Source organism: Molothrus aeneus, chromosome 7 (genome assembly GCF_037042795.1).
Source record: "Molothrus aeneus isolate 106 chromosome 7, BPBGC_Maene_1.0, whole genome shotgun sequence".
NCBI classification, from domain to species: Eukaryota; Metazoa; Chordata; class Aves; order Passeriformes; family Icteridae; genus Molothrus; species Molothrus aeneus.
In genome coordinates, this window is record NC_089652.1 from 21,819,501 (window position 1) to 21,847,452 (window position 27,952).

The following is a 27,952-nucleotide window of genomic DNA, read 5'->3' on the forward strand; positions in this document are numbered from 1 at the left end:
ATGGCAGAGGGCACCCGGGACGAGCAGTTCCTCTACATGATCTCCTGCTTCAGGCCGCGGCTGAAGCAGTTCATCCAGGTGCAGCCCGTGCTGGACCGGCTGCCCTCGCTGAGCGCGGAGGACCGGGACAGGGTGCGTGCGGCCGCCCTGCAGCGGGGCGCGGCGGCGGGCGCCGAGGAGCTGCTGCGGGCCGTGGAGCGGGGGCCCCGCGGCTGCGGCTGGATCCGCGAGTTCCTGCAGGCGCTGGAGCACGGCGGCTGCAGCCTGGCCGCCTGCTACGCCAACCCCAGCCTCAGCCAGCTGCCCTCGCCGGCAGAGGAGGCCGAGCATGACCTCTGCGTGCACCTGGTGCAGCTGCTGCACGGCACGCTGGTGGACAGGATGCGCGCCGGGCAGGTGGCCGAGAAGTGCCTGCAGATGGGAATCTTCCAGGACGAGGACGTGGATCGGGTGAGTCCGGGCGCAGGCAGTGCCACAGCCACTGGCCAGCCCCAGAGGCTGTGGGGCAGGTAGGGAGCCACAACTACAAATGGCATAGTAAATGCAAAAATAAAAGGGGAGTTCCCAGACTTGGGGGGAAATAGATAATGGGTCCAGGTAAGCCAGTGAAGACTTTTGACAATGGGCCAGCAGGTGGCATGCCAGCCAAGAGCCTGGCAAAGAAAAATGCCAGGAACAGAGGGTTGGACCAAGAGAGTGTCTAAGTGAAGAAATATGTCAGACTTTACTTTACTTATCATTTTGCCACCGACCTTAGGCTCAGAAGATCATTGTCTTTTGGCCCTTGAATCATACCAGGAAGTAGTGATGGTCTGTAAAGTCCTAAATAATACTGAGTTAAAATAAAGCAAGATTTTCTGTCCCCTTTTTTGCTATAGGTTCACTAAGGACTATCACACTAGACAATGATGTGAGCAGAAATACCAGTTGGACAAGAACTAACAAGTGTTAACCTTTGATGAGAATAATTTTGTCTTGTGACCATCTGGTGGCAGCAATGATCAGATGCACCCTTTTTAGTAGGAAGCCAAGCATGGTAACACAGCAGGCAGATGCAGAGGCTTTTTAGGAAGCTACTGGCTCCATTCCCTGGTAATAGGTCCTCATGTTCCCCTGGGTCACCTTTTTGCTGCTGGTATTTCCATCAAACCATTTAATACCCTTCACAATCATGCCGGTTTAAACCCCAGTGGAGTTCAGGCTTTCCTAATGTCTCCCACTTTCCACACACTTCCTTTTAGTCATGTATCTCAGTCAGGTGTTCCCACTGCTATGCCTGCCCATTTCCTTGCATATCAGAATGGGTCATTCTTGAGCCTTGAGAAAATGGCCCTTGAGACTGATCACCTGTCTCAAGCTGCTTTGCTCTTTGGGGTCGTGGTTTTGTTCCTCATGCAATCACATGTCAAATTCTGCTTGTGACAGCCTTGGGACACAGTTCCATATCTTCTTTTAGGGCAGTAGCCGCTTTCTAGAGGCTCAGCTATTGTATTTTTAAGTGGGAGTTGAGATGATGAAGCCAGAGTTTAAGCAGGAAAATGTTCTATTTTATGTATGAGGTCATGTTACAGGTTAAGTCTGAGCTTTGATAAACTGTGTGACACCATTTCTCCTTAATCAAGGTTGCCTATTCCCTAAACCAGTCTAAACACTAGTTGTTAGTCCACAATACTAATAACTATTATATAGTGGTTACTTTTGTAACCATTGTCTAGTATTACCAGTCTCCCCAATTAAATTCCAGATCTCGTAGGTTTCATATATCCTACCCAAAACCAGATGGGATGAACCTGAGGTTGGACACAATTGCAATAATTCTCTTCTGATGAGAGGCAGGTCTACTTAATATCTTTATTATTCAGTATGCTTTAATTATGACAGGGGAATGCTTTTTACACCTGTACTATTCTTATGAACGTCCTCAGACCATTTCCAAAGTCTGTGTGAGGTTTGTTTCTGATTTTTTATTTTTGCCAGATCCAGACTGTTACTGACAATCATGGGAACAGAGATGGTGCAAGGGAGCTACTGAGCAGAATAGTCCAAAAGAAAGACTGGTTCTCTTCTTTTTTGATTGCTCTCCGTGAAACCCAACATGAAGACCTTGCAGATGATTTAAGTGGAAATACAGGAGGTAATCATCTTATTTCACTGGTACAGATGTGTGGATTTTTAATATCTCTTCTTTTTTTTTTTTTCTTCTTTTTTTCTTTTTTTTGTACTGTTACTTAAGAAGCAATGCAGGATTCCCACCATATTATTTTATTGAGACACTGGGACTAATGCTTTTGATTTTCCAGGGATTTCAAAATCAAGTTATGTAGCATTTAAATATTGAAAATCCTTATTTAGCAATATGAGAATTACAACAGTATGGATTTAGTTACAATTAAACTGAACCTTACTTTTAAAACCCATTGGTTTTCAGTGTGATTTTTATAATCATTCATAAAACATACTCTGAAAATTAATTTGAACAAACAAAACAGACTATACCTGAATTTCTTCTTCAATAAAAGTATTTCCTTTACAGAACAATTTACAAATATTTTTGGCATTTTAAGGTACCTTGAATACTTTAAGACATTCAAAAGTCTCAAAACATTATAAAATTTACTAAAATTAATGCAATAAACTAGTAATGTGGCTACTCCTTTTCATTCCTGTATAATATTTATAATACTGTAAAATTATCCCAGTGCTCCCCTGTATTCTTAAATATGAACAAGAAAGCAGCCCCCAAATAATTTATCCCTTATTTTTGGTCCCCATATGTTTTATAAAATTTTAGTGACTAAATTAGTTTAACAGATTCCCATTTAGCAGCTTCAGCCTGCTCCCTTGAGAACCTCACCAGAGCTGTCTCTGTGCTTTTAGTTGCAGCATATGGGTCAGAGCATTAAGATTGAGGTAAGAGGGACATGTAATTGTCTCTTCCAGCTTTGGGCAGGAATCAGACAGTGTTCTCCCAGACACACACAGGCAGCTGTGAGATTTAGGATGCAGTTCAAAGATGGTTGAGTGTTGCAGTCTGCAGGACAAGACCAACCAAGTCAGAGCCTCAGAAGATCATTTTGAGTGGAACTCGCATGCTGGGAATAGCTCAGCAGCTATTGTGATCCTGATTTCCATTCTGTATTGCAACTGTGTGAGGTTTAAATTATTGTTTTCACTACTTTGCCATCAGTAAGGTAAACAAAGTAACAAATATATAAATTATTAATATTATTTTCTTCTTTTTTTCAATTCTTTTCACATTTTGCATTTCTGAATTTTTAGTATAGTGCAGACTATATAGGGTAAAACTGAAGTTTAATCCAGTTGTTTTATGGACTACTGAATGAATACATTTATTCCACAATTTCTTTGTAATCTTGGGTGATGTAGGCCCCAAAACAAACTGTACAGGCTGATGTATAAAGCATGAATGGTATTGCTCTTACCAGAGGATAAGTAATATTCCATGTACACAGTCCTGTATGTGGGTAGATATGTAAAGTGTATGGTTGCAGGAGCATGCCCTGACATAAGGTCGTAGAGAGGAAACAGCTTCATTGGGCATTGTGGATGAAGAACACTGCTGCTACATTTTGTCATTGCAGCTTGACCCCCTGTGATTTCTCACAGTAAGATATGTTGTTATTAGCAAACACCTACGCACAGAAATTGAGAACTTCATAAAAATAAATCTATTAACCTCTTTAAGTTTAGTTTCTAATTGTAAATTAGTAAATTCTTAGTAAATATTTATATAAAGGTCAAAATTCCAGACTATAACATTTGAGTCAAGACCAAGACCATATGTTATACTGTTATGTGCCTGATAAATACAGGTTAGTTCTGTGTTTTCTAGGCTCTACACTAAAAGAAATGAAATGTTTTGTAGAACTGCCTTAGAATTTCTCTGTATTTTCTGGGAACAGAGAATAAACCAAGTGGGATGGAGCAGACTATGAATGAAGAAACAGAAGTTACAAGCCAACCAGGATACGTCATACAGGAGAATTCGAAACAGGAAGAAAATGTGGATGATAGTTTCAGCAGTGAGAGCAGTCTGTTGGAAACATCCATAGAAAAGAATTCTGTGATGACAGGTTTGTCCACTGACTGGTATTTTGATCTGGTACCTGTGTGAATAAATGAGTAGCTTTGAAGTATATTTAATACTTTTGATAAAAATATTAATATTATTAGGCTATATTTTATTTCACACCTGTCCATAATAGGCTTATACTACCCAATGACAACATTAGGTTAACATTATCAACTCCGTACAGTGTCGACTAAGTTTAAGATAAGATTGTTTTTATGCCACAAAAACTGCAGCTGTAAAGTACTTCTTTCTAGAAGGCTGGAAATGCTATATTGAAAAGGATTTTTGTTTTGAGAAGTCCTTCAGTGTTGTCCAGCAAGTAATTTCTTCTGTTCATTTTAAGGTTTTTTAACTTACAGAATATCAGACAACCTTTCTCATGTCACATACACACTCAGAAGTACATTTTTAGTAAAAACGTTTAGGAATGGTTGTGGCCTGTTGTTCATTTAGACCACTCTTAAAAACATGCCTTGGGAGTTGATTATGAACGACAGCAGTTACAGCAACAATGCCCAAACACAGCTGCGAACCAGTGATTCAAACATGCACTGCATGATTGAGGAACCATGTGTGTTCCAGGCTCTCATGGAGCTCAAACAATAGTTACAGCTAAGGTTAATCCTGCCTGAAATTATACCAGTGGGCTTTCTCAGCCAAAGGAGTAAGACAGCTAAGGCTGCTCTCTTTTTATCAAACATGGATAATTTTTTTTAAATATCTCTGAAAAACTGCAGCCTTTCAATGTGCAACAGTAGTAGCTTATTTCTCCTTTTGCATATTAACAGGATATCCCACTGCTTTGTAGCAAGTAGAGCAAAATTATCAACTTGGTTTTCCTGGGTTAGAACATAATTTGTCAGTATAAAGAAGAGGTGCCAAATATTTAATGATAATTCAAAGTAGATGAGACTGGATTATTTTTTCTGGATAAAGCTAAGGCTCTTATTGGGCCTACTAAGAGTAGGTTTTCATTGCTGTTAGCCTTGATCTTCTACTTGCCTCTTGTTGGGTTGTGAATTAGAGAAAATGAGACCTATCAGTTATTAACTAGTGTGCCACAAGCTAATTGTGGATAAAAAACTATGGTCTCAGCACAGAACTGAAATTAATAGAGTGGGTATTAGCAGTTTGGGTACTTGAGCAGATCTGTGCAGTGAAATGGCTAAGGGGATACAGAGTACATGTATTTCATCAGTTTGGTTCAGATTGACTTCAGTCTCATGTGGACTGTGTGCCTGCAAGTAATTAGAACAAATCTCATTTGGTTTCAGCTGACAGTTCATTTCTTCTGATCTACACCAGCTCTGCTATGAACCAAAGTAGTGTAAGTGCAGACAATGGATGGATTCACTGATAATATGCAGTTCCGAGATGAACCAAAGCAGCAGTGTAGATGCAGGGTAACAAGGGCTGCCAGGAGGCAGTGCTGCTTGGAGATTTCTGCAGAGGAACTGCCTCACATTCAGCCATCCTCGAGTGCAGTAACCTTTGATATCAGTGCACTTGTACACTCAGACTTAACAGCACTTCGGTCTTTTTTCATTTCCTATTTCCATCCTTTCTAATGATTTCATAAAACAGTAATTTTAGACCAGGAAGATTAAAATACAAATGGAACCCAGATTCTACTTCCAAGTGAGCTGGGAACCCACCTAGTTTGTAATTTGATGCTATCAAGTGTTGTCAGTTTTGCAGTACACTCCCACAATTCCTTTATGTCTTGAAAAGGACATATTTCAAGAAGAAAGAAGCTTTTCAGGTAATTTGAAATTACTGCCATTTGCATTGTATCTGGAGCTTCCTCTGACCCTTTTAGTTAGGTAGACAAAACAGAGACAGTCAGAAGGTATGAGAGCAGTAAGGACATAAAAACAAGTAGAAGTAGATCATTTAGCCTAAGAGATAACTAGAGAAAAATTGAGCATGCAAAAACAGATGAGAAACTTCACACACAAAATTACACAAAAGCAAGTAAATTCTATAGGTTAACACGGATTAAGTTGCTGCAGTTACCTGTATAAACACCAATTTAAATAATAGCAGCTCTCTTTTTCAAGGCTTGCTTGTCATTGCATTCCATTCCATTGTCTCTCTACTTATTTAGTACTCAGTGTAAAGTGACTGAAAATCTTCCTGTGAAATTCCACATTACAATGTGCAAGCAGGACTCTAAGGGAAGATTAGCAGAAGTGGTAAAAACAGCTGTTAGGATAATAACTCTTTTATTTTCATTGTTTTGAAAATGCTTACTGCTTTGGGTTTTTTAAAATTTATTTTCTTTTAAAATAATTCAAGTAAGTTGCAGTTGAAAAAGGAGAACGTTGTTCTATTCACCTTTCTTTGGAAGATGAGTATTTTGCATTTCACATCATCACTGCTGTTTTCTGTTTGAGAGATTGTTGTATAATGCATGCTGCACATTGTAATTAAGATAATTGTGTGCAAAACACTTTATGGATTCATATTCTCATGACTTTCAGAAGGTCAGTTTAGATGGGAGATCATATGGAATAGATACACAGAATTTTAATTTTGTCCTCGCTTTCCTATTTTATGTGGATTCCTGGATAGCAAAAGGAAGAGATAGCAGTGTCATCTTCATAGCTGGGAGTTCCTACTAATGCTACTAATTAGTTTGTCACAGGTCTTTGAACATGGCTTGTAACTGGTGAGGTTTTCTTCTTTTTTGTGCCTTTCTGTTGATTGCATTCATTTGTTAGAAAACATACTAATACCTGACTCCTAGTGGTAGCTAAGATAGCTTCATAACTTTACTGAATGCAGACTAGGTTCACCAACACTTCACTCACTACCTCACTCACCAACACTTTATAATGTATGTTTCAGGCATTCCTTTCTAGGACACCATAGCTTCCATTCACTGCTAAATTCTCATTCACATAATCTATTTTGCCTTATGAATAATTTTTGGGGGACAGTAAGTTGCAAAAAATATGTATATTAGGATACAGGATATCCTATATTATAATAGGATGTTCACTGGAAAGACCTTGATGGAAACACACGCTCACTAGCTAATTAAGCAAAACATTGGTCAACACTATTATTGTGCCTGATTCCGTCTGCGCGCTGTGGGCTCAGCTGCAGAGCGCTGTGGGCAGGCTGACAGCTCAGGTGCTGCTGTTCGCGGCAGTTTTCCCGGAAGAGCTGGGTGTGCTAGAAGTTCAGGGAAGTGCGGCTTTCGGAGCGGCGCTGGCGGCCCGGGTGGGCGCGTGTGAGGCGTGCCCGGCCCGGCAGAGGGCGAGCGGAGCGCGGGCATCGCCGAGCGGAGCCGCCGCTGCTGCTCCGCGCCATTCCAAGGCCCCATCGCTGCTTGCAATTAGTCGGAAACTACGCTTCGCTCTTTTCATGTAATACCAAGAAACTTAAAAAAAAAAAAAAACAATCACAATTCTGGTTTTGTTTTGTTTCTGCTACAGGTGTAGCTCTCATGGCTTGCAGTGAGTAAAAGAGAAAGTTCAGTTTGCCAGCAACTTTTTTTTTTTTTTTTGGCTTTTCACCTTTCTGGAAAGATACAGTAAAATAAGACTAAAGGGGATTATGCAGGTGATGATGTCTGGAACCCCTGGTTTTAGGCAATAAATCATGACCCATAGTGCCTTACCTCTGCCATGATGTGGATATTAATCTTCCACTCCATATTTTCTTCCACAAGAAAATGAATTATATTGTTCATTTTTTAATCTCTACCAAAAATAGAGAAGGTTTAGATCTCAGCCCTCCCCGCCTGACATTCATCTAACCTACTTTAACAACTTAGGGGGAGAGCAAACAATATGCATTTGCCATTAATATTTGTACAGCAAATATATTATGCTACATTTCTTTGTGTTTTTCATTTAGAGTCAGATGTCTCCATAGGAGATGAAAGTGTCAGTAACTTGAATGGAAGCCTGGAACAGAGCTGCACAACCAGTGATTCAGGTACGTTTCCCTTCTGTTATTATTTGCTAATTGCAAAGTAAGTTCTGGGGGAAGTATTCTGTGAGTGGGCTAAAATGAAACTCAGTGAAGGGCTTCCTTTCACTGTAAACTCTAGTTCACCATATTTAGATGCCAGTTTGTTCAAATTAATTTACTTTGTTGGAAAACAGATGCCATTTTGGGCATTTTAGGTCCAGACCATCTGGTAATGGTCTGGACCTAAGTCCTAGCCCCAACACAGTCAATTTACTGAGATCATCTGAGCAGGGCTCTAGACATCATCATTGTATGAACTGGTCAGTGAGGCAGAATGATGAAATCACATAGGCTGAAGGGACTAGAAGTCACCCAGTGCAGTCACCTGGACAGATATTCGTGATGCTGCCACACAGACGTGTTTCTTTTGCTCTCAGAGAGGAGCTAGATTGTGCCTGGCCCCTACATAGGGTGAGTGGGAATAGGAATGTTTTAGAGGCAGTGAAGGTGAGCAGAAGCATCTCTTGGGTACCTGCAGAACAATAATGAAGGTCCACTTTGGGCCCAAGTACTTTAGTAGCCCAATTTGTAAAAGCAACCTGAGCAGTGGGGTTGCTATCTGAGGATCTTCGTGAACCTCACATTTAAACACATGTGCATGTTCTAAATACAGTTTTAAACTAGATATTGGACTGTGTTTAAATGATACTTAGCAGAAAGTATTATCTTGCTATGTATGAAGTCTGAGTGAAACTATACATTGCTGTTGTAAAAGACATCCCAGTATTTTTTTTCCTTTTTTTTTTTTCCAAACCTCAGGCAAAGCAAACTGGGAGGTGTCCACCATGGTGATCAGCCTGTTTACTTATACAGAATTCAAGAACTACTTTTTGGAATCTAGCCTTTATAACATTTGTGCTGGGACAATATCTTGTACAAGGGCTAGAAAAAATTCTGAATGCCTTTCAAGCCAGCTGGGCCTAATAAACCTAGTATTACATCAGTAAGGTCACTGTAAATGTTATATTTCCTATACCTGCAAAGTGTTTGTTATAAGCACTTTTTAAATACTTTGAAGCTTTAAAGTATTAAAATCCACATATTTTGTAAGCACACAGAAAGTTCAGGATAGCTCATATCTAAATTGCTACACTGCAGCTAAGATTTTAGTCTGTGTGTTGCTAACTCCAAAGAATTCACTTTGCACTTCTTTAGCAACTGAGGAAATTCATCAGTCACATTGTATTTCTTGGCTCACTCTGTCACATGAAATGTCTGGGCATGGGAACTTCTCTGTTCTGTGGACAGACAGACACACTGTATCAGTCACTCAGGCTGAGCCAGGCTCATGACATTTGGCAGCACATATGTATGTACGTATGGCCTCATCCTTTAAGATTCCTGAAGTACCTCTTAATAAGCAAATTGGGCATTTGCTGTGTCCAGTAATCCAGAAAAATAACCCAAACACTGCAGTTTTGTGAAGAATGGAGAACAGATTTTTTCAGTGTTTACTTGCTATATGTTCTATATTCATGTGGTTTTTAAAAACAAGTAGTTTAAAAGTTTTTTAAAACATCCATGCTTTTTAATCATGTCTAGTAAACTCAGAGCAATAATGAGAAAAAATTTCTAAGAAGATGTAGATGCATTATTAATGGATTTTGTAATTTGAAATGTTACAGTAAGGCTGTTGTATTAACAAAGATGTTCGGATGGTTTCATTATACACTGACATTATTTGGATTTTAATGCAAAGAATCATGTGGATTCAGCTGCATTTTTATGTGCAAGGTTCATTTCACATTTTATAAAATTGTGTAGGTAGGACAATAGAATAATTACCATGTTTCTTTTAGCCCAGAGCAGCAATTCACATGAGCCTTGTATGAGGGCAGACAACTTCCCTAATGCTACACTGTGCTTGATGAAAAATCTTTAAGTATTTAATTTTTTAATCTGTGAAAAGATTCCTGTATTAGCCTTTATCTAAACAAGGGCTGAAGAAGCTAGGAGAGAGCTAAGTTAAATATTTTTTAGGCCTGGACTGTTAATTGAGGATTTTAAGGAACTGAAATTTAACCAAACAGATGGGTGATAAAGTGCTAGTTTCAATATGATTGAGCTATTGAATTTACCCAACCAGAAAGCAAACAAATGTTCTTCCTCAAAAGAGAGTAGTAGAGTCAGATAAGTAACATCAACTACTCTCTGGTGCAAATGTCCCTGTGTCCAGGTAGCACTGCACTCACACTAAAAGGCAAAACAAGCAAAAAACACTTTAGAATGGCATTCAGATGTTTCCATCAACAGTGTTTTATCAAGCTTCATTACTTTTTGTTAGCTTAATTTTATTTAATGGAATCAGGAATACTAGAAAATATACTTACTTTGTGTGTAATGTATCAGTGATAATAAAATCCTCATGATTCTGCATTGAATGATATCATCAGGAAACAAAACTAGGGTTTTTCTCCCCTAGTTTTAATCTAGTAGAATGAATTTGCATTTTCTTCACTGAGGGCAGTTAATACTTGAAGAGTGATCTAAACTTATTTGTAGCAAAAAAAAAAAACCATGACCCATGAAAGGTCAACTTAAATAAATCCTTCTGATATTAAGATATATATATATATATAAGTTCTGACTCCCTAAATATATGTAAATTCAAGAGACTTGATATGCTTTTCTTACTGCTCAAAATAATTCAACAGTATTTTTTTTCACTTTTACATTTAGAACATTCTTTGTTTCTTCTACAAGCCATAGATCTAAACTCTGCCATGGCATTTCCAATAAGAGATGGAAGGCTTTGGCCTTAGGTGGCAGATGTATATGGCTTTTTAATGAATCTCCAATTGCATTATGTATGTGTCAGGCTAAGAAGCAACACAATCTACCATGAGTGGGTGTGACACATTCTACAGTTAGCTCCATCTTGTATGGGCAATTGAATTTTCTTATCTATTTGGTCTCTATACTTTATAACTCCCTTGATCATTTTTAAGTGTTCCATATCTATTTTTCTTTCTATGGCTCCATTTTTCATTCTCTGGGAAGTATTTATAAAGGTAACTCCCTTGTAACCAAATAAATTTCAGTATTTATAAAGGAGAACATCACAGAAGCTTGGCTAGGTTATAAATACCACAGCTCCAAACACAACCTTTGTTGGTCCCAGTGCTACTGAACTGTATCATTTGAATTTATACCTAATAGCAGTCATTACAACATAGATGGGTGAAACTGTGCTGTGGCTTATTCCACCTGCCCTGAGCGCTGACTGGATGGAAGCAGTTCTGATCCAGAGTGGCACAGGTCCTCAGAGCAGCATTGTCTATGCTAGTGTGCTGTTTCTATTCATAAGATGCTTCTGAGTAAATTAATATTTTTCCCTTTGACATTTTTTCACTCCTCTAATACATGTTCTGTGCCTCCTGTTTGAAACTTATATTTCATTGTACCCTTAGATGAAGATGAAGTGGAGAAGAGAGCCTCACCTGAGCCAGATCTGACCCTGAGAGATTACCAGATGGAAGTTGCAAAGCCAGCATTGAATGGGGAGAATATTATCATATGTCTCCCTACAGGCAGTGGTAAAACCAGAGTGGCTGTTTACATTACCAAAGATCACTTGGATAAGAAGAAAAGAGCATCAGAGCCTGGAAAAGTCATAGTACTTGTTAACAAGGTAAGTTGGTCCATTTTTTAAAGAACAATATTTTTCAAACATCATGCATTGTTAATACAAACATTGTAAATATAAAGACAATGTTGAATATAAAGACAATTCTCAGCTTCTCCAGGTATATTGTGTTTTAAAGACATACAGATCTGGACTATCATCTCCATTGCACCATCAGCCTTGTGCAAGCACAAATTACGTTAGTGTCCCCCAGTGTAAGTGCAAATTTAGATGTGCTGTAACAACCACATTATTGGGAAAAAGTACAATTTCATTTTGTAATGAATTTTGAAAAATAAAAATATTTTTCACATTCTGAGTTTCAATTTATTAATGAAGGCCACCTGATGAGTCTTACAGTAGTAAAGTAATATATTGTCAGATTTTCTGATAGTTGCTTTAATTTTTTCAGTTAAATTTAGCACATATAAATTAATCTTCTATTGTAATATTAAAATATAGAAATACATTAAAGAATTTTACTGAAATTATAAACAATATCCATATTCTCTTATAAGATAAATGTGAAAGCACTTTATAAGCTCAGTTAAATAGCCAGAGCATGGATGGTTTGTTCATTCTTTCAAAGGCTCAGTTAAGCCAAAGTTCTTGGGACAAAAAGGTTTCACAGGAGAAGTTGCAGGGGGAAATTGGTTTGGGGATTTTTGCTGCCTAATTTTCTTTTGTTCATCTAACAACATTTGTGGCAAATGGGCATGTATTTTTAATCCTGTGTTTAATATGTTTTAAACTCTTTGAAAACTTTTGCTCAGGTTCCATTGGTAGAACAGCATTTAAAAAGAGAGTTTGGTCCATTCCTGAAGCGTTGGTATCAGGTTATTGGTTTAAGTGGTGATTCTCAGCTGAAAATCTCATTTCCTGAAGTTGTCAGAAGAAATGATGTCATCATCAGTACAGCACAGATCCTTGAGAATTCACTGTTAAATGCATCCAAGGAAGATGAAGAAAGTGTCCACTTATCAGGCAAGTATTTTATTCTGAAATTTTTACAGAGGGTATAAAAGTATATCTCTATTCTGGAAAATTGCAGAGTAAAAATGTGCCACATTCAGTAGGGTTTTTTCAATTTACTCTTTTTATAAATACAAGCTGTAGTAAAATCATATCTTAATTAACAAGCATGCAGGCCAAAATTAGACTCTAGCTTATTTGTACTAAATACTTGTCATGCTTCCTATTTTATCTAAATAAATTCTTATTTATTCTTATTCTTAACTTTGTGCACATGCAGTTGTACTGGTTCCACTTTCCAAGCTCAGCAGAGCATTAAATCACATCAGATAGAAGCCATATACAGGATGAGAAAAAAAACTGTCAAAACTCAACTGCACTTGGTAGTTTGAGAAGTACAATGGAACAAAAGATAAAAGCCAATCTTTCGTAAAAGTTATATTCTTTAAACTCTGGTAATTTTGCTAAAATACAGTGATATGATGGCTTATAACTGTGTCTCTCTGAGCTCAGCAGATATAAAATTTTCCTACAACACATGAAGGAAGTTGAAGAAAGCAAAAGATAAAGAAGGCAAGATTGTTTTCCCAGAATGCTGAAGTGGCAGGTGGTCTGGAAGATCAGAAAGGAAATTATATTATCTGTCAGGGAGGTTCAATTAGAGCAGCCCATGAGGTCAGCTCCCAGGCTTGGGCTACAGTGACCTTCCTCTGTGAGATGTTAGCTTCTCCTTCTATTTGCCTGCAATCAACTCCTTTTCAGATGGTGAAGGATGTGGGGGAGAACTGTGATATTCAAAATAATGGCCCTGAGATAAAAGTATTGGTCTGGATGTCACAGAGACAGCAGAGAAACCTGAGGGGTTGGTCTGTGTCTGTCAGTGCCTGGTGCTGACTTGGGTACTGCTTGATCCAAATTAACTCCTGCAGAGCCACTTGGGTACCTCAGAATTGCATTCCCTCCTTCAGAATGCCTTGTTATTAACCTAGGCAAAGTACCAGCAATTTTATTATACTTATTTCCTCTCCACTGCGTCTTAAGTTAATAAATTTTCCTACATCTGAATCATTTTGGAATGATGTATGGAGGCATCTGAACATTTCTACTGGAACTGCTGGCCTGTTTAGAATTGGGCTGAGTCCCAACCAGATTGTGTAATGAAGTGGGTTGAATGGGTTTCACACTTTGTGAAGTTTCCTTCATAAGGAGCTACATTTTTTCCAGAACTCAGGCTGCCCTGCACCTCAGGGGTTTTTTTCCGTTCTATTACACCTGTGCTCGTAGGTTCAGCTGGACCAAAGCCAAGCAAGCATGAGCACAGCCAGCTCCATTTCTGTGGCTGTGACTTGGGTAACTCACAGCCTTTATAAATCATCCTAATTAGTTTAAAGTTTTTTTCCAGATTTCTGTGCATACTTTTTTCATCTGTTTCCACAGAGGTCTGCATTGCATGTAATATGGAATTCCAGCCTCTGTGAAATGACGGGGACTCTCTTAATTGCATTTTATCAAATGTTTACTCCCTTTACCAAGGGCTGAAATCACTAGTATGGACTTTCTAAAAGCTATGTATCACTTCCTTAGTAGAGGAAACACATCCTTTCTGGTAGGTTAGTTTCTACACAAGTAGTTATAGAATATGCATGATGGAGATGATGGTCAAAATCAGAGGCAGTAAGGTCATGTTGGCAGAAGAACTGAGTAACTGCCAGCACTGCTTCTGAAATCTTGCAGTGTGTAGAAATCTTGGAAATAAATAAGAATTTAGATTTGAAACTACGTCACCCCAGTCCATACTGGCTTCCTGAACCACTGTGAAGGCAATCAGCTTTCCCCAGTGACATGGAGCGTTGGCTTACTTTGCTAGCAGAAGTGCTTGGTGTAGCCCTTCCAATATAACTTCCTTTGTTTTTAGTCTCCATCCTTCTTTAGGTTCTTCAATACCAGCTGAAACTGATTTAGCTCTCTGTTAATTTCCAGCTCCTGCTGCCAGTTGTTGTAAACTGACTTATAGTGGTGCAACAATTTGAGCACATCAATATGTTTACACATCAATGTGTAAACAAGACCATGGAAATTGTCCACATTAAAAAAAAATATGTAGAAGAGTTTAACCCTGATCATTTCAGTGATCTTCTTTACAGTCATCTCCACAAACTGAATTCAAATTGTTGGAAACAATGTAAAATTAGAGAGTTACTGGCCAGCTACAGAAGGACTGGGAGCTCCTAGAAACCAGTTTTGCTGCTAGAAAAACAGAAAAATGTTTGTGATTCTTTCAGCTCAGAACCTTGAAATATATGTCACTGGCTGCATGTGCAGAAAGATTAAAGATATGTTTTCTATATCTTTTGAGAAATTTGAAACAAAAAATAATTTTATTTTTCTTCATTGTACAGTATATTGTTTGCATGTAAATATACTGTGACCAAAAAGCACATTATACCTGTCTGAATTTCCATCAGTTTCCTCCGCTACAAGAGAGAGATGAGTGGTAGTGCTCCCACTAATCTGTTTGTTCTTTCCAATAACACATCCATAAAGTAATATAAATCTTTTAACTGGACACTAATAGGGAGGAAATCTCTGTGTTGCTACAAAATGGAAGCATATTTTGACCACAACAAGCCTTTCAAGAATGTCTGAAAGGCTTCTAACATATTATGTGTCTTCTCAAAAGCAAATATGTAGTTTGTCTGACACAGTTATGGACATAAAAGATAGTATTGAGTTCAACTATGATATGTTCTTACCACTGGTAAGATATGAAAAATATTTCTCTGAAATTGTTTATATAATCAGATTGTTTTTGCAAAAATATAAAGTCTTTTTTTCCATTACATGGAATGTAAAACTACCTGGCACAACAGGGCTGTAGCAAAGGTTCCAAAGTCCATTAAATATATTCAGCATCCATCCACGCTTTTCTCCAGTACTTCAACTTCGTAGTACATTAGTTCTCAGACAAACTGATGGGCTCTTTTCAACACCATCCTTACCTGTTACAAGATTTAGTCATGCAAATTCTGCATATGAAATAGAATTATTCACTTTAGGAGTCTTTTTTTTCCAGATTTTTCCCTCATCATCATCGATGAGTGTCATCATACTCAAAAGGAAGGTGTCTACAATAACATAATGAGACGTTACTTAAAAGAAAAGATGAAGAACAGGAAGCTGGCAAAAGAAAACAAACCACTGATCCCACAGCCTCAGATTCTGGGACTTACAGCCTCACCTGGTGTAGGAGGTGCAACATCCTACTCAAAAGCTGAAGAGCATATTCTGAAAGTAAATAGCCCTAACACTTACAAACCATCAAAGGGATGTTGTCTTCTTCAAGTAAAACCTCTAAAGTCAGTTTTAGGCTCCAAATAGACAATCTGATTTTTTTTTTCTTGTGTACATGGAAGTCCAGCTTATAACCATTAAAAAATAATGGAAATCCATACACAAATAAAGGTTACTTTACAGGAGGAGTAAGGTTACTGAAAAGGGAAGTTAAATAATTGCCTCATTTGAAAAAAATTCCCAAGATCAGAGGCAAGGAATCCACAATGTAGTATGGTTTTATGGTTACTGAAAGTCTTATTATTCCATTGATGGCTTATAATTTACTGTGTATTCCTAAATACTAGAGACACAACGTATTTTTGTATCTGTGTTTCTAGAGTGACTAAGATGAGCATTTTTGTGTGTCCAAAAAAATGAAAAACAATGTTTAGTACTTAAACAAAGCAGAAACCACTTGTGAGATACAGGTAGCATACAAATGTGTTCTGTTTTTTTCTGTTGGAGTTACTCATGGAGGTTGCATGAACACCTGACTAAAGATAGTCTGTTAAATTCTATACTTAAACTATATTTTACTTGAAATTAAATGGTTTTGCATTAGTAATAGAAAAGTAGAATTTAGCCCAGTATGGCAGTGAAAACTTCTGACTGGTAAATTGTACCAGAACAGAATGTGATATTGAATTAGTGAGGCCTGCAAGAATGTTTTATGCTGTATTGAAGTAGACAGAATTTTGACACAAAAACTTGCTAGCAGAAAAAGAAAATTCCTTTTCATCAGCTCTGAATTCCTAGTGATAGGATTCTGGGATTTGTATCTGAAGATTAATCTGAATATGCAAGCTGAAATATACAACTACCACTGACGACATTAAAAAGTTCATCTGTCAGTCTTCCTTTACTGTTTTCTCTGCTCAGAATAGTGTTATAGTTTCCCTTATTACTTAATGACATGTACATATTTTCTCCTTGGAAGAGGTCAAAAGCAAAAAAGTCCAGTTCAGTTGTGTACTTAGCACAGAAATTGTCTCTATGTCTTCTAATTCCAGGAAAGATTATCTCAAATTATTTTGTAATCTCATAACAGCTCTTACTATTATAATTAATCCCTAATATTTATCTTCTATTTTTTCTGTTTCACCATTATATTTATTTATTTTGTGCTCCAAAATCTATTCTTCCAAAGTACCAATGCTATATTTTCCTTCTCAAAATACTTGGTTTGCATCCTGATTTACAATTTTTTTCCTGTATGCAAGAATCACTTCTGGCCTAAAAAGTAACTTGTGCAGTTTATCTCAAATGTTTTTCAAAGACTTGGACTTTCTTGTGCTGATACTGCCTTTATCCAATTTTTGTGGGAAGTCAAGTTATATATAAACCTCAATATCTAAATAAGAAGCTCTGTTGCATTAATTCAGTTTTCATGTGAAATATCTCATTCAATATTAAAAAAACAGCATTTTGTCTTCTCCCAGATCTGTGCCAATCTTGATGCATGTAGAATTATGACTGTTGAAGAGCATGCCTCCCAGCTAAAGAATCAGGTGAAGGAGCCGTCTAAGAAGACTGTGATTGCAGATGACAAAAAAAGGGTATGTTTTTTACAAAAAAATCAGTATTAAAGTTATATTCTCCTTTAAAAATGTCTTGTACAGTATCAAAAACTTTTTCCTAATGCTCTTTTTCTATGGACTTTAGATGATCCAGAGTGCTAATTTGAATGTTGTTGCTTTCCTCTGTTTCAAAAAGTAACAGTAAAGTCAAATAGGACTAAATTTTTACTTACATCAGTTATATTTTGAGTTATCTGGTCAAAAGACCTTCTAAAGCTGAAATATTTGTATTGAAGTGATGATATTATATTCAGGGTTTTTTTAAAAAGTGCTGTTTCTCAGTATAATTTTTGTGATATTCTGAACTGTATATTTCCATATCACTAAACATACTTAACAGCCTTACTTCTTTAATTTAAGATTTAAGTTATAAAAAATTACTCAGTGTGGTACTAGCCAGTGTTTTTTTTTTGCCAGAATGTGCTTACTTACTTTGCCTGATCAATGTATTTCTAGGATCCATTTAAAGAGAGAATCACTGAGATCATGACAGAAATACAGAGCTATTGCCAGCTGCATCCAAAGTCTGAGTTTGGAACTCAGACATATGAGCAGTGGGTGATCAGAGAAGAGAGAAGAGGTAACTGCATAGCAAATATACCTCAGCTCTGGATTTCTTTCTGTCGTTCTATATTAAGACTTTTTTTGTATTTTTGTTCAATTCTAGCTGCGAAAGAAGAAAAACGCAGGGAACGTGTCTGTGCAGAGCACTTGAAGAAATACAATGATGCTCTCCAGATAAATGACACCATCCGAATGGTGGATGCCTACAATCACCTAAATAACTTTTATAAAGAGGAGAAAAGTAAGAAGACAGTAAGGAGTGATGATGATGATGATGATGATGAACCAGCAGTATCAAAACAGGATGAAACAGATGAATTTCTAATAGGTTTATTCCATGGTGAGTTTGAAATACATTGTGATATTTAATATTTGAAGTCCATAATTGTGCACTAAATGGTTTGCATGGGCCCATTGCATCCTGGAAACTGCTGTGTTGTTTATTATCACAGTGTCTTGATATCCTAGTTCATACACTTTTGAATGCATTAAACATCATAGTGGGATCATGTCATAATATGTAACAATGGTTCTTCACCTCCCACATAAAGCCACCTTTGTTTTTGCTGCCAGTAAGTAAAAGCTGTTTTCTGCTTTTATCCAGTGAAGTGTCCCTGAGGACACTCTTAGCAGATACATAAAATACATATTTCAGTAGACACTCTGGGGGCGTAAAAGGTTGAGCAAATGGAATACAAAAGTAATGAAATAATGAGTTCTTAACCAGCCCTTTCTGTCAAAGTTCATTTGTCTATGTACTAAGAAAGGAAAGTGCTAACTTTAAGCTAGTTTCAGGCAAAGAACATTTAGTTAGAGAATTAAACAAAAGATCAAACTGCAAAGACCAAAGATTTTTTTTCAGATTAGTCACCTTGGAAGTAGGCTTTATTCATTAATCTTTTTTACTCATATTTTTTCCTTTACTGCCTTTGCAAGCAGAAAGAGCTAGAGAAGTTTGCTTCCATCACCCATGGCTCTTGGGTGGTACAAAGAAAAATAGATTATACTGCAGAATGTGGCCCAGCTTCATGTATCCAATGAACTACAAATTTTTCTCACTATCGTTGAGAAATAAAAAAAAAAGAATGAAAACTCTAAGTTATATAATGTCAGCATTGTTTTAATGACTCTTCATACATGTCTATCCTTCCTTGTTTAGATTTTCAGTAGTGAGCTGTTGCTGAGAACCAAAAATTTAAACCAACTAAAAATAAAACTCAGTTTCATAAGTGTAATTTCTGGTTGCTTTTATTTCTGCAGGTAAATGAAGTCAAAAGAACCTGAAAAAAAAATTCCATTTTTTTAGGATTTTACCACTGAAAGTGCTAGGATTAATAGAAGAGTGTCTAAAATTTCTCAGCTTTAAGAGCAGAATTCATCTTTGGGTGATAAGTGCCCTGGGGCACTTAGTGTAGGTTTAACTAAAGTGGAAAACTGTGTGAGTTTGTTACATTTATCTACTTTTTGCATGTGTTTCTATGTTTGATTGAATTAAAAAATATGAATAAGACTAGTCATAAAGTCTATCTAGGTAGAGTAACAGTTTGTGGTACATTGAGTATGATTGCCTTGGATTAGGTACACTGCAAGTCTGCACAGGGTCATGACATCAGTGTTCTAACACACCAAGTCCCTACCTTGAAGTCTTCTTGTGTTTGTGTAATCATCTGATAATGACATAGGTTTTTAAATATGATAAGTTTTTTAAAAATATAAAACACAGAGGAATCCTCCTTCCTTCTGGTCAATAGAGCCAGGTGAAGAGAATCATTCGACAGTTCACTGAGTGCATTGAAATGTCTTGGAGCTGCAATATCAATAACATGCCCATGCTGGTGTCTGCTTTACTGCATGTTTCTAGTGGGGATTCCTACTTTAATCCATGTCCCATGGACAATTTATGTCTAAATTTATAAAACCATTACCAGCTCCAAGGCTGTACATATTAATCTGTTTCTCCTTGTAAGACCTTTTTCTATGGTTTTAAAATAGTTTTGTAAATATTATAAGCTGTGATTTAACTCTTTATTACAGTGCATTTGACTTTGTACCAACTTTCTGTGTATAGGCAGGTTTTTTCCTTTGGCTTATTCTTACCATGAAATATAGGCAAAGTGCATGATAATGGTGATTTATTTTGGTTGATTAGTATGTATTTAGTGACTATAAACTCACTTCAGAAGTAATTGGTATGCCCCAGCTCTTCAAACTGAATGTGAATTAGCCATGCTGGGAGAATTATATAGAAAGTTGCTCTTTGCTTTGTGGGTTTTGGGGTTTATTTTGGTTCAAGCTGTTGTTTTACATAGCTACATTTTCTTAATTTACATCTGTTCTTTTTAAAGCAAAAAAGAAACAGCTGAAAGAGTTGACTAGAAATCCAGAAAATGAAAATGAGAAGCTAACGAAGTTGAGAAATACATTAATGGAGGAGTTCACGAAGACTGAAGAACCTAGAGGAATCATTTTCACGAAGACTCGTCTAAGTGCCTTTGCTCTTTACCAGTGGATTAAGGACAACCCAAAATTTGAAGAAGTGGGAATTAAGGCCCATCATCTTATCGGCTCTGGACATAAGAGTGAAACGAAGCCGATGACTCAGGTATAGAACAATGCATGTCAACATTATCTCTTGTACATGATTTTGGAAAACAGCTTGTCTTAGTACTAGGCCAGTGAACTGAAGTTCAGAGCCCAGAGTTCTGGTTTCATACCTGCCAGCAACTTATCTTCATAAAGATAAATGAATAATAATGTTGATTAAAAGTGAATAATAATTCTGGAATAATTTTATTTCCACAAGTAACAAGCATTTTTGGCTTTGGATTCTATGGCAATAGGAGTAGCCAGCATCTGTTGCCTGGAGTAGTGTATAGTCAAAAAGAACCCAAGTTATAGCCAGGCATGGGAAGCAAAAGTAAACAAAATGGAAAGAGTAAAAATGCAATTAAATGAGTTTATGCTTATCAGGACAACAGTAATTCACGTTATATTTTAGCTGCTGAATTGACAAATAAGATTACAAAGGTGATTATTCCTGTCTTTTTGTATTATCATTGCTTAAATCAAATTACACCAATTTATATGCATGCTTCACACTGATGTATAACCATTGAAAGAGAACTTGCCAAAATTGATACCGGAAATATCACAATTGATCACTCAGTTGTGTCCATCTGTGTAGCATTACATTGATTCCATACACCACATCTCTCTGGTGATCTGAACTTGCACTAAAAACATTTTCAAATCAAAGCACTTCGTGTCTCTTCTGTCCTGGTCCTTACTCCCCATATCAGCATTTAAGCAAAAATGGTGTGTTTTGCAAATGGGCAGAGTCCATTTTCTTCTGCTGCCCTGAGTTTCAAGGAAAAATTCTCTCAGAAAATTCTCTCCAAAAGTTGTTTGAGTTCTATCAAACTTGGAATTTAATTTCTGTGGCACATTACACAAACAAAACCAATATCTTCTGCATTTTGAAACTGAATATAGCAAATAGCAAGTTTCTGTTCCTCTTCTCAAGCTGGTGACAAACATCCAGTTGATTCAGAAGTCTGTGATTTAGATATTTTCTTTTTCATTGTATCATTGTTGTTCTTTTTGGTGCTACTGTGATCACCAGAGTTATGGTCTCCATTTATTATGGAGAATTTTAAGTGCTTTAGAACTAGAGCTGGAAGTGTGTATTTTAATCAGAAATTACTGAAGTGATAAAAATCTTGTCTTATGGGTAAGTACTTTAAAATTTTGAAAACAATAGAACAACTATATTATAGAATCTCCTAGTACCTATGACATAGACTATGAAGTTCCAAGCCCAGTTACCATAAAAGGATTGGCTTCTGCTCCCTCCTCCCTCAAAATACGGTGCTGAACTCATGTTATGTTCAATAGAAACTCCTTCTTTTGCAGGATGCTTAAATGTGGTTGTTATGGCCACTTGATGTTTGGCACTCAGCTCAGAAATGATGGGACTTTAATTCCTGAAACTCACTAAATAGAATAAACTGGTAACAGAAACTAGTACTGAAAGTTAATTTGATGATTTTAATTTGCAGAATGAGCAAAGGGAAATTATTGATAAATTTCGATGTGGAAATGTAAATTTACTAATTGCTACTACTGTAGCTGAGGAAGGCCTGGACATCAAAGAGTGTAACATCGTTATTCGCTATGGCCTCGTCACCAATGAAATTGCTATGGTGCAGGTAGGAGTTTTCTGCATACATACCTTATTTTAATAATGCTTTTCTTTTTGCAGTGGGCAAATGGTGAATCATATACCTGGCGTTTGGAAATAATTTTTAAATACTTGAATGCTAAAAAAGAAAATGTTCTTGCAACAAGGTTCATTTCCAATTTCCATTCTCAGTCCATATGCAATATAAAATTTGCCTCTCTCTGTAATGGTGTAGCATCAGTTCAAAGTTCTACACAAGTGTTAAGCTCTTTTAATAGAAGAGATACAAGAATATGGTCATCAGACCAGTTGATACAAGAGGCATTTGTACCACCAGTGTATGGACACCACATCATCATCAGATAAAGAGAGATTATTACATATCAGAATACCAGTTTGATACATGCTTTCCTTTAACTTGTGAACACAAATATTTATACATTTAATATTTAAATGCATGCTTATATTTTGGGAACAAAATGTAGTTTTGGCATTGCAAAACAGGCTAATCCCAAATCTCCTGAGCAGTTCTCACAGGTATGGATGATACTGCAGAAATAGTATGCATTATTCACTGATTCTTTATCTGTCTGAGTTAAATGGAAAAAACTGCATTTTGGGGATAGTGCAAGTGGAATAGTGCAAGAAAAAAATTGTTGTGTGATGTAATAGGGAGTATTGTGGTGTTTATTTTTGTGTTCCTTGCAAATTGTAGGCTCGTGGTAGAGCTCGAGCTGATGAAAGCACCTATGCTCTTGTGGCTTCAAGTGGCTCAGGGGCTGTTGAACGTGAAAATGTTAATATTTTTCGTGAGAAAATGATGTATAAGGCCATTCAGCGTGTCCAGAAGATGCCACAGGAAGAGTATTTAAATAAGGTATTCACTACAACTCTTCACTTTCCCTTTAAAGAATACTGATTTATATTCCGTGGAATACTTTCTATTTGAAATCTACTTAGAGGGGGAAAACTTGAAATAATACTTGTTACTACATATGGCTTTGAATTCTTTTGCCAATATTTGGTTTATAATCTGTTTTCTTGTCCTTTAGAAAAGTCTGGTTTTCTATTGGTAAGAGGAAAACACACGAGCAAGGGAAAATTGACTAGAAGTCATGTTGACAGTGAACTCAGTGAAATAACTGAGAAAGAAAACTATAACTGTCATTCCAGCAGAATGTTACAGTGCTCTTACTGATCTGTTTCTAGATTCAGAGTTTCCAGTTGCAAAGTATAGTGGAAAAACAAATGAAGGTGGTGAGAGATCAGCGCAAGACATACAAGAAAAATCCTTCACTAATAAAATTCTTATGCAAAAATTGCTCCAAGCCGATATGTTCTGGAGAAGACATACAAGTTATTGAAGACATGCATCATGTCAGTGTGAAAAAAGATTTCCAGTAAGTGTTTATGAACTACTTTATCTCTCAGGCAGAAACAGATTTTCCTTTCATCGAGGCTGTAACAGGGCCTGTAACCCTCTAGGCCCTGTGAGAAAAAAAATAGATTATTCCAATATTGTTGGGTCCTAGGCTCTATGGAGTTTACAGTTAAGGAGCTTGAACAAAATGTTTGTTCTTATTCCTGATTTCAAGGTGAATTGAGTTTAAGACTTCAAAAAAAAGATGCAGCTTCTGTGGTACTATTAACTAGGTCACTTACTATGTAGTACGGTATATATTCCAATAATAACCTTCAGGATCAAGTACTCTCTAAATAAATGATTCAAGAATGTACACATACTCTGCAGGTCTGGGTAGTCAGAGCCAAATGATTCTGTTAAGGGTTAAGATTGAACTACAGGGAATAAAAAGAAATCCTTTTATTTTCAGGTATTATTTCGTTGACAGTTTCATGGCACCTGAAAAAACAAGCTAGATTTGTCTGTTATTAGAACAAGAGCCTGCAGCTCCCACTTCAAGATGTGTGAGGAAGGATGGAGCTCCTGATAGGCAATGAAGAGGGACAGGGAGTACATGTGTATTTCATCATTACTTAGGAGTATGAAGCATGACCTTGCATTTTCTCAAACAGTCAGAGTCTATGACTTTTTGGGTTTCATACCTGATTTCAGCAGTCTTAGTCACTGTTCATATATGTCTGTATGTAGCATGGAATAACCAGTGGATTCTGATGTTTGCTGTCTGTTTTTCAGAAGTCTTTATCATACAAGAGAAAATAAAACACTGCAAGATAAGCATGCTGATTACCAGACAAATGGGGAAATTATATGCAAAGACTGTGGGCAAGTGAGGAACATGTTATTTTCATACTCTTGTCTGTATTTGTTTCTGTCTAATGATCTTGCCTTTTTTTATCTGAAATGCAATTTCCTTCTACTTGCAGGCTTGGGGAAATATGATGGTTCACCGAGGTCTTGACCTGCCTTGTCTAAAGATCAGAAATTTTGTGGTTGTGTTTGCAGACAAGAAAACAACAAACAATATTTTTAAGAAATGGGGAGACCTGCCCATCAGGTTTCCTAGTTTTGATTATGCAGCTCATTGTCCTTCAAGTGATGAAGATTAAGGATTTGGAATGAAAATAAAAGCCCTTTTCAACTTCTCTCTGTTGATCAGAAGTTCCTGTGTCCTATAGAGCATGCTGCATCATAAGCACTGTGAAAGCTCCTGGATATAAGGAAACTGTCTTGAAGACAAAAAGCGAAACAAGAAGGGAGAAGGACAAAGTCACACAGCTGCTATCTGCTCTCAGATTTGTACTCCTGGACAAAGATGGCAAATGCATTGTAGTCATGTGTATTTATGGAACAAACTCCTGTCTCTTTTCACTACAGGATGACAACACTGTCAAAAGTGTGTTAGATGACCTGTTGTCGGGTCTTAAGATATACCATGGTCATTATTTTCTTCATGCTATTACCATTTTGAAGATAAAGGATCTCAAAAGAGGAGCCACGTAAAGAAGATGTCACCCATTATTTCTGAATCACTGTTGCTGCGTCAGTGTTTTCATGACTGAATTCCTCCCTTCATAAATATAGCTGAAAGCTCATACAATTTGACAGACTAAAATTAGGTTTCCCTTAGAAGACATTTCCAGAAATCAAGCCCTTAACGTGAAATTGATTATTTTACTGTCCAAGAAGCACATTGCCAAAGTGACTCTCTGTGTGTCAGTTTCATGGGATTGTTAGCCTGGCTACATAATGAGGTGTGTATTTTTTTCAATAAATTGCTACAACTAACAATTACCAACTGTGATACTGTTAATTCTCTTCCACTGGAAGTATTTAGACAGTAATAATACCATAGCTTCATCCTAGAAATTTAAAGGGTGGTAGTATTCTGACTGTAAAAATAGCATGTTTCTCCATATTTATCTCATGGACAGATTTCTCCCCCCATTGTGCAAGTAAGATATTGAAGAGTGGAAGGAAGGTTTATTTGTTGTTACAACAGTAACTGAATTAATTATTAGAATAGCCTTGTGGGAAATCATCCAGATATCATTCATCCTCTGAGTCATCTCTGGATTTCTTTATTAATGAGTTGTTACGGGTAAATAAATGCAATATAATACTCTGTACAAAGCATTTTCAAGTATCTCAATTAGTTTATTCACTATTTTTAAATAAGTGTAAAACACTGGTAAAAATACTACATCATTTCATAGATTTCTGCTGCGTCTTCAATCAAATAAATTTCTATGCTGACTAGATTTTCTGAAATCTGAGCTTTTTACACTTCCCTTTACTGAAGCAATGAAAGTGGATGCAGATGAATTTCTGCACACGTGCTACAGACCTGTGTGACAAACATACCTGGGCTTCTTGTAGTTCACCTGGGTGCTGTTGTTACACTCCCAGTTCCTAGCGTGACTCTGCCACATTGTCACTAGAGCCTAAAGAGTGTTTGCACAATCTCAGTTCAGCATAATGCATAATGAACCTCAAATCAATCCTGCTGGTGTGTAGGGTAATGAATTTCCAGTCAAGTTATTTTCTCTGAATGGGGTTGTAAAACACACCTATATTGCCCATCCAGGGAGTGTGAATTTGTAAAAAAACAAGCTAAATTGCTGTATTTTATCTTCTGCTTAGCTCTGCTTTTTATTGCCTTTAGGGACCCAACGTCCTCCAGGGAGTGTGACAAATCCTGATTGTATTTACTACTTACAGTTTTTATTAGTTCACAAACATAGAAAGAAGAAAGTCATTGGGGATTTGTCTAGCTGTGTGTATGGCTGCTTAAGAACTGGATCCACCTTAGTTGTGTGTTCATTGCTGTATCTCCTTTTGGTCTGCTGTCATGCACAACCTACATCTGTAAATCTGCATTTCCTCATGTGTGAAGAGCAAATACTTCAGTAACCTTCGAGTAGTTGCATGACTGGTTGGATAGCTGCTGGCCAAACTGAATGTGTTTTCTGTTCCATAATTTGTCCATTTCACCAAGTGACTTACCCTCTTTCTACCCTTCTTACACTTTTATTTCTCTTACATTATGGGTTCCTTATGTTGCAGAAGTTAGGAAGAGTTTGGCTGTTGAAAGAATTGCTGTTTGCTTCTTCACTGGTGCTGGTCTAAACAGTCCAGAGAAGGGAGTTCAGGAATTAGCAGCAGTTCTACAAAGCTTGTAAATGTCATTCTCTGACAGGTAATTTTTTTCTTCTAATCTGCAGCCATTGTGAATCTCATTTAAACTCATGCCTAAATAATTTGATTCCTGAAGTAGACAAATACATGGTATGCAGCATAAAGTCATTTTGTAAAGCCTTTTAGATCATGTGAGATTGAATCATTTCCTTTGAAGCATTCTCTAAGTATGCATTCATTAGAAGAAGCTGCATATTTGGAATGGAAAACTAGCCTGATCAAAAACCTCCATTTGCAATTTTGTGATGTTCTGGTTGTCAGAAATAACCAATGTTGGTAGGAAAAAATGTATTTCTCTAAACCATGCTATTGAAAATACAAACAGCATTAATTATGGAATGCTAGGAAATAAGTAGCAGTTTGGAAATATGAATATGAAGCACGAGTTACAAGGGGAAAAATTCGTTTGTCACAATTCTTTTCTGTTATGGAAATTTTGAGTAGCTGCAGTTTTATCTTGTTAGGAAAACCACTGGTTTTGAGCTGAGTTCTGCCCTTATTAGACAGTGTATTTTAGCATAACAAACAATATACATGAACAATGTATATGCAAAAAATGTATATACAAACATTGTATAAACAAATATACACATAAAGAATATATTTTAGCCTTCTCAGCCTTTTTGTCCTGCATGTCTTACATGACCAACATGGATCTTGTTCAGAAATCTCATCTTGTTTAACTTGTAATTTATTGTTGTGACAAGAATTGCAGAGAGAGGGGAACTGAATTTTTATGAGAAAATGAGGCATGTTTCATATCATTGTTTTTTCCACACAATAAATTTGAATATTTTCAAAAATTCTCTCTCCAAGTCTAATGCAATGAATATTGCCAAAATACTGGCCAGATCAGTTCTGCCTCACCAAGTCTGGTGTAACAGTTAGGATTCAAATTCCAGCCCGTACTGTTAAGCTAAGGTGGTAACTTGGCCACTTGAGGGGTAATAGATGTTTTTTCTTTGTGATACTCTTTAATAAATACATCATAGTTGGCCCAAGTTCT

The 27,952-nt window shown here is 37.0% G+C and overlaps 1 protein-coding gene across 2 annotated transcripts; it reads left to right on the forward strand.

Moving 5' to 3' along the window:
* On the forward strand, positions 1-27,943 carry IFIH1 (interferon induced with helicase C domain 1). 2 transcript variants are annotated; one of them, XM_066553617.1, is made up of 16 exons: positions 1-450; positions 1,978-2,134; positions 3,924-4,094; positions 7,961-8,041; positions 11,488-11,708; positions 12,476-12,686; positions 15,748-15,965; positions 17,447-17,563; positions 18,041-18,164; positions 18,252-18,488; positions 20,494-20,750; positions 22,207-22,356; positions 23,044-23,205; positions 23,538-23,728; positions 24,484-24,577; positions 24,675-27,943. In XM_066553617.1, the coding sequence occupies exons 1-16, from the start codon at positions 1-3 to the stop codon at positions 24,855-24,857; spliced, it is 3,024 nt and encodes a 1,007-aa protein (XP_066409714.1). In that variant the 3' UTR covers positions 24,858-27,943. The 2 variants fall into 2 exon arrangements, with proteins under 2 accessions (XP_066409714.1, XP_066409715.1); XM_066553618.1 differs by lacking the exons at positions 24,484-24,577; positions 24,675-27,943 and adding an exon at positions 24,161-24,331.
* Positions 27,944-27,952: the final 9 nt, after the last annotated feature.